Source organism: Mastigoproctus giganteus, chromosome 8 (assembly GCF_048544385.1).
Source record: "Mastigoproctus giganteus isolate SK-2022 chromosome 8, ASM4854438v1, whole genome shotgun sequence".
NCBI lineage: Eukaryota > Metazoa > Arthropoda > Arachnida > Uropygi > Thelyphonidae > Mastigoproctus > Mastigoproctus giganteus.
The window spans coordinates 33355104-33363408 of record NC_143582.1 but is presented as its reverse complement, the minus strand read 5'-3'; the positions used below and the strand labels follow the sequence as shown (position 1 = coordinate 33363408).

General features: G+C 30.4%; 1 protein-coding gene across 1 annotated transcript; it reads right to left on the bottom strand.

Moving 5' to 3' along the window:
- Positions 1–432: 432 nt before the first annotated feature.
- LOC150081430 (protein ZBED8-like) lies at positions 433–828 on the bottom strand. Its single transcript, XM_090380200.1, has one exon. It carries the CDS (start codon positions 826–828, stop codon positions 433–435), a length of 396 nt encoding a protein of 131 aa, XP_090236326.1.
- Between the last annotated feature and the right edge of the window lie 7477 nt (positions 829–8305).

The window sequence follows — 8305 nt, the reverse complement described above, 5'->3', positions numbered from 1 at the left end:
TTATATTGGAGAATGTAGCAGCAGAGAGTGCTGAAAGTGAAACCGAAGTCTGCATGCCTGGAGAGATTGAGTCGAGTATTCAACTGTTTTCACAGCATGAACTCAATGATCTGGTAAGAGATTTAAATTAAAAAAAGGAATATGCAGAACTCCTTGATTCTAGACAAAAAACCTTCTAGCACAGGAGTTCTTTACCTTCTTAGTTCCACGGACCCCTTTGCCAGTCAGGTGAATGCGACGGACCCCTTCTCCTAATGTTTTTAAATGCATAAAATAAAATTACAAAAAAACCAGTTTAATGAAATAGTTACCAAAATTAAAAAAAAACATTATACAGTAATATATGTGTTTCTTTCTTAACACATTGAATAATAATACAATACATTTAAAATATAGGAAAGTTGAAGTTAAATTTTATTTTTTAAGGACAAATCAGTGTGAAGACTGCTGTTGTTTATCTTGAATAAGAACATTAAACTGTGGTGTGGTATTTGACAAGGCAACATGCATGTCATGTTGGAGATCTAACCAATTTCGATTCTTTGCATAAAAATCGAAAAATTTTTGCATTGTTACAAGTGCTGAAAATCCCGATTTGCACAGATATATTGTTGCAAATGGTATCAAAGCTTCCATAGCTCGCTTTACAAGACGAGGATAGGCTTCTCTCAGGGAACACCAGAATTCTCCAAGGCTTTTTGAGGTAAACTCCAATCGTAGTAAGTTTTTTGACCTAAGATCAGTGAGTTCATCTTTGGTTAAGTCAACATCTTCGATACAGTTTATATCAGAAAGAAAAGGATTTCGGATCCATGGTTCATTTTTCATGCCATCAAGATAGAAATAACTTTTAAAAGAGTTCTGTAATGTTTCCAAGTGTTTGCAGATATCTCTTTTCAAAAAAATTGAGAGTAGTTTGCATTTCAACTACATCTTGGTAAAGCACTTCCTGCAACAGTGGAAAGTTTGCAAGAATGTCGGTCTCTACTCTCTTCTTCCATATTGGTAACTTAGCCAAGAAAGCTTGTAATATTTCAGTTGCACCCATAATTGCATAAACTTTTACATTCCTAATATATTTATTAAATGCCTCATCAGATCTGGCTGCATTTAGAAATTTAACAAGCTCATTCAAAACATTAAGAGATTCATTTATGTTGGATTGAGGGCACTGCAACATTTTACTTACATCATCAATTTTTGACAGAATTTTGTTCCATATAATGATTGAGCAAATGAACTTGAAAGACGCAACCTGATCTAACAAACATTGAGCTGTATGTTTTGTTTTCGTGTCACTGGAATTATCTATTATGTCATTGAAACTTCACTTAATTGCAATCTGAGAGGTCGCACTGCTTTTATTCTTACTCCCATCTTGTATCACTTACAGATTTCAGTGTTAATCCAGTGATATTACGATTTAGTATATCCCATTTGTAAGGGGATGCAGAAAAAAATGGTGTACAATTCTTGAACAATGTTAAAAAAAAATTAACTGTTTCAAATGTTACTTTGGCAGCATTTACAACTAAATTCAATGAATGAGATGCAAGGTACAAAAAAGGCTCTAGGATTTATATTCCTAATTTTGCATATCTTGAATATCTAATTCATAATCTGTTAAGAGTTCATTTAAAAGATAATAACATAAAACTTCCCCTGTAGTGTGTGATACTGGATAAAACCCAAGAAATAATTCTCAAACTGCAACATCAGAAGTGTCAATATTTACAATTCTTACTACAAATGCTATCTGTTCAGCGGACGCATCTGGCGTACAGTCGAGAATTATCGAAAAATATTTTGCTTTCTTTACAAATTCCTTGATTTTATGCCACTTGCTAAAACAGATATTTCATTTTGAAAAGCATGGCCTAAGTAATGAGGTATACGACTTTTAGCAGGCTGAGACTGTGTTATGTTATTAACATGCTGTGAGATAATGGGGTCAAATTTCACCAACATTTCTAGTCTTTAAAAAATTTCCATTATTTGTTTCATAAAATTTATCATTTTTACCTCTGAAAGATAAACACTACCCTGCTAAAAACCGGACAATTGAAATGATTCTTTCAATAATGGCTCACCATCATCTTTTTTCAGATTCAAAGTACCATTGTTATTCTTTGTCAATTGTACAATTGTTGTCAAGGCGTGTTTTTAATTCATACCACTTTTTACAATTTTGCATATGTTCTATGCTCGTTTCATGCCGTGATAAATGAGTGGCTAAATGTTGTCAATCTGAAAATCCCTGACTATGTGTTACTTTGTTTTGCTTTAAAGCAAACAACTTACAACAAAAGCAAAACACACTATTCGATTTTGTGGAATAGATTAACCAAGTTCTTTGAACTTTTTCACCGTTAGGTAAAAAGTCTAGCATCATATGTTGTGACGCAAAAAATTATCTTCCATTGTTATCTTTAGGAAATTTCATATTTTGAGGCGTTATGGGTCCCTTCTGAATTATGAGTTCTAATAACTGATTATTAATAATTGGTGGCCAGCTAAAAGGATCCCCTATATCATATTCGGCCATCAATTCAACACAATTATTATTTTCTAAATTATCCTCACCACAGCTTGATTCAGGCACTGATATTTCTTGGCACAATTTCAAACGAACTTCAAACTTGTCATTTGATTTTTCACCTTCCATTTCATCCTTACTGTCTGAAATGAATTTCGAATCGACTGATGTTGATGCTGTCGGGTCACCCTCATCCAACTTTACGAATTTCAGCAGATCCTCGTAATTTTTCCTTTTCCTTATCACTTTCACTCTTCCGCTTGCGATAAAAAGCACCGGACTGATATTTTGTTTTCCTATCTGACATATCTGAACCTATAATAATAATAATTCTTTGCTTACGGGGCACAAACTATTTTTTCTCTTTTCGAATGTATAAAAACTTTGTAATGACCCAAACCTGACTTAAACCTTTCTGTGTGGGTACCGAAGGTTTACTTACACTAAATCAAAATAAATAAGCACAAAATGAAAACACGTACCTGTTATGTTTATTCTTTATCAGCAAAAGCTCTAATCTCAAAAAACAGTTTCTTAGGTTACATTTATGATTTATGCACCCATTGTCCATCCACATACTTCTCACCTCACTGCTCACTCGGTAGTAACGAATTTTTTGCTGTGAAAATGTTGAAAACAGTCGACAAGAGAATTGATTGTTGGGTGAATATTTAAATTAATAACATTCGTGTGCATTTCTCTCTTTATTTAAATTTCCTTTCGGTTCCGTCAACAATTAAAACAATGATGTATCGCTTTAAGATTAACGGTACGGGAATAAAGGCCCATTCACAATGAAAATTAAACATAACATAAGCATAAAACCTTGTACCTATGTTATTTAATGAAACCATTCACAATGAATTACGTAAGTGTAACCTTAAACTTAATAAGACGTTAACATGAAATATTTTAGTATTAAATCAGCTCACACCAACCATAAGAATTAAGTATTTACTGTAACTAAAATATTTATTTATTTAAGTATTTACTGTAAATATTTATTTACAGTAAATACTTATTCTTATGGTTGGTGTGAGCTGATTTAATACTAAAATATGAATTTTCCCAACCTCAGAGGCCTTTTTCAGGATATTGTTAACATGAAAGCTTGCAAACTCCAAGCTTTTGTGCTTTTGTGTACGTGGTTTAAAACAAGACAATTGTAGAGGTTATGGAAGCCCCATTGTTGAATCCTTCTCTGGTTCAACGGATGAACCCACCATCGCCTGTGCTTGCACTTCTGAGTTTTCTGATGCAGAACACCTAACATGTATGCTTCGGCGTTATTTATAACCATAAACTGCACAGCTGTATCATCCATCATCATGCAAACATCAATTTTTTGAAGTATGAAAGAAGAGCATATGTTTCCATGGTTACCAAATATGTTTACGGTCATGTTTATGTTCCCATTGTGTGAATGTTAGTACGACTTCTTAATTTTAACGTTTGTTTCTTAACACTTGTTTCTTAATCTTAACGTTTGTTACGTATTTTTATGTTTAATTTTCATTGTGAATGGGCCTTTAGAGAATACAATATTGTTTATTAACAATGCCACATTCGCTATTTCATCGCCGACCACTATATTAGAATAATATTAAATTACATTGTAATTTTATTCTTTAAAATGCGCTATCAGCCGCCTTAAAGATTTGGCTGTCTGCGTGCATGCACACACTGCACACCTCCCAGAACTCTCCCCCCCCCCCCCCACACACACACAGAGAGTGAGAGAGAGCGCAATAATAATTGGTTGCATTTGAGATTCACTCATTTGGCTTGTATGCAAGTAGCATAAACAATTTAACCTTTAGTCTTATCACTTTTTAACACTTCACGTCATTATTTATCTATTTATTTAGGTATGCAATAACAATCTTATTTAATTAGCCCTTAGTGTACATTACAGGGCCATCATTTTGGTTTATAATCTCTACCTAATATTTATTATTAATTTTAATCTACATTAATAGGCTTATACAGTTTTCAGTTGTGTACCAGGGGCAATGGTGGTCAATCTGCTTAATCATTAAATTTTAATTCTCCTGCTTTTTTATTAATTCCTCTTAATATTTAACTCTCTCACGCACACAGAAATATTGGACCATAACTTAACTAAATCAAAGGGTTCTTAACCAGATGGGTCTGACTCAACTCACCTCTCCTAGGAAGGCAGGTATGCCACCACGAAACATTTTTCATCTATTTATGCTAATATGCTATTTTTTTTTTTTTTTTTTATGTTTTTCATAGTTGAAGTGGTAACTTATTCATTTTAAAGTTGTTGAAATATAGCTTTTCAAAAATAAAAGTTGGTGTATGTAATTCACAATTTTGATGCTAGAACACAGTAGACACTGTACAAAATGGTTAAGAATCCCACCCTAAGTGATCTTTAATGTGTACTTTAATGCATAAAGGTGACATTTTTTGTTTACCTTAATGGCAATATACAAATACATGCACAAATATGGAGGACAACATATTGGTCAAGGGTGAAATTGTAGAAGCTGCCTTAAACAAAAATTTTTTTTAATGGAAATACCAGAGTATCTGAAGAATATAATAAGCCCTGTTTCTTTTTAAACAGCAGTAACAGGACTTGTTATAGAAGTCAGTAACATGATTCATACATTTCTGTTGAAGACCAGCATTTCATTTTGCTAAGCCAGAGTGGTCTGCAAGTTAAAATTACAAGAGATTACTCAGAGGTGAACAGAACTGGGCCTTCAATAATTAAATTTGGTTGATGGAATGTTTTGCTATTAACCATACTTCTTGTTAAAATGTGTAGAAATTTGGTAAACAATCTGAAAGTTGTACAAAATTTGGCCATAAAGAAATAAATGCTATGATCGTTAATAAATATATATATATATATATATATAATTAAAAAATACTGCAAACACTGATATACACTTATTTTTCAAATATTAATGCATTATGAACATATAGATGGAAAAAAGTTTCTCAAACATGACTGTAAATTCATATACATATATGTAGAAATTAACATTAACATGGAAATGCATATTCTTTATATAAAGAAACTGGTCAGTGTCATCATTTGAGACAGATCTCTGTTGCTATGTTTTGCCATAACAAAGGACAGTTTAAAGTGCCTGTTCCTTCAGCACAGTCATTTTACCCGAACTTGTCTCAATATGTATAACAGAAGTAACTTGAATTGGAAAACAAATATTTCTTTTGCTGCATTTTTTTTTTTTTTTTTTTTAATTTGACATATTTTATATTCAAGCTTAATTGTAACTGACAAATGAGCCTGAAAGACACCAAAATAATCATTAATAAAAATCAATAACTTTATTGTAAAATATATCAATGATATTAGTTCATTTTGAGTAAGATCAAAAGTAATAACAGATATGAATGTGCACATTTTCAGATGTAATATACCATTAATAAACTAAATGCATAGCATTACTATTTAAAATTGTTACATAGCACTTATTCTCAGCAATTTTTAAAACAAATTAAGGTATAATTTATAATAAATTCATATTTAATTACAATCAGATATGATTATAGCTAGCATATACTTAGAAATTAGATAATAGGTTTTTTTGTGGGTAGTGGCAGTAGTGAAAAAATAATTATATATAAATGCATGTTTAATTATAGCAGACATTTCTATATATTTTAAAACATACCTTCAAATTTATAGTTTACTATAAATGACTAAGCAAACAGCATAGCCAATATGAATATCTATAACTTAAATGAGGAACTATACACAAAATGAGGATAATGATTTTTTTTTTTTTTTTTTTAATAACAATGGCACATTTAAAAGACTGCTCAAAAATCACATAACATAAAAATGACAGAATGAAATTTGAATCATATATATATATATATATATATATATATATTCAGAATTCATTCAAAAACATGGCATAACATCTTATGCTTAAAATCTTATCTACTACTCTTTATAATCCAAAGAAAATAGTAAATTAGTAATATTATTTTAGCACTAACAAGCCATTGGGATAACCAAGGCTTATAGAAGGCAGTTATATTTATTGAAGGAAGTTTGGAATGTACAACATGCTTCATGACAGGAGGAGGGGGACTTAAACTCTCATACAACAAAATTTATATTTTACAGGCTTCAGCATATACATTTATTCAAATTTTTTACAGGCATCTGAAAACAATGATTTTTTTACTTAGATACTGGAAACAAGAAGTAGAAGTAGGGTAGGGAGGTAGCTAGTACCAAACGTTACATTTTTGGTGACCCAGTCATAATTTATCTAACAAAGCATAAATTATTATACAAGAATTAATAAGTTCATTTAAACAATGATTTACAATAACGGGATCTCTAAACTCAGTATACCCATAAATTCCCTTCAAATGGAGATGAAAAGCCTCCCCATCATAATTTACATATATCTTAAAATTAAATGAGTTACAAAAAAAATTCAAAATTTTTATTCAACTCTTGATCTTACCAAATGATTAGTAGCTTTATATGAGTAATAAACTAGAGGAATGTTAAAAATGAAGAGCAGTAATTATCACATATATGCTTTTCTTCTACAGAAAAAAAGTTCTAGTTGTTACAAGAAAGCAAATAAAAGCTGTGGTATAACAATTTCTATTGTCTTAATGCTGCTAAGAGAAACTAATATACAAATCGACCTTTTAAGAAATATAAAAATTAATTTGTTCTAAAGAACAAAGGAGGGACTTTAACTATTCACAAACAGATGTGCTTTTCCTGTTACAATAATTATTACCAACTTTTAAAATAAAAAGAAATGAACGTACATAAAATATTTTATTATCATAAAAGCTATGAACAAATTTCACAAACTATGAAAGAACAAGGAACCACAGTCAATAAATTACAGTATCCATGTTAGGAAAAATTGTTATTAAAAAGTTTGTAAAGTTTCCAAAAGTTATACACTTAATAGGGCAAGAAAATACTTTAAGATAATATATTTCACACGATTTCCTATACAATCTACAACTGTTCAGAAACAGCAACACTGTTATGTTAAACTGATCAACAGTAAATATTTCAATATTTTATGTATAACAACACACTATAAAGCCAATTTGTGCTGTTTTCTTGAACACCAAAACTTCTTCCCCTTAAGTTAATGCCCCATGTTTATCAGGTATTCTGTTAAGTGTCAAAAACAAAAACTTCTGTAACATTTTGAGGTAGGGAAGATTTAGTGTTTCTGCTTATGGGAAAAAAAAAATAAGTAAAAACAGATGTCTTAACTTGATCTTAAATGTAAACAGAAGATGATATCCTGCTTTTGTAATTAAGCAAAAAATCTAAGCTCAAATCTTTTCTGCACTCAATTTACCAAATAAAAAACAAATCCATGGAATAACAGTTTTGGTGGGGTTTTTGTTTTTTTTTTTAATGGTAATCAATACAGTTCTTCATTAGTACAAAAACTTTTTTTAATGAATGATTAGAACTATACTACCATGTATAAAATGAGTAGTGACCAACATTTTCAAGGGAAATCAGTAAATTTTTAAAAATAAGCATGAATTTTTTTTCTCATTCTCAATTTAGAAATATTTCTTCCTGGTCATTTTAATTTTAAGTAACTACTAGTATAAAGCATAATCTAATAATTGAGAATATTTGCACCTATAATATAAGAAGTAAATCAATGAAATACTTTGAAGAATAAAAAATCTGTATAGAAAATAATGGATTTGTTGTTAAACTATCTAACATAAAGTATTCTGTGCTATATATAT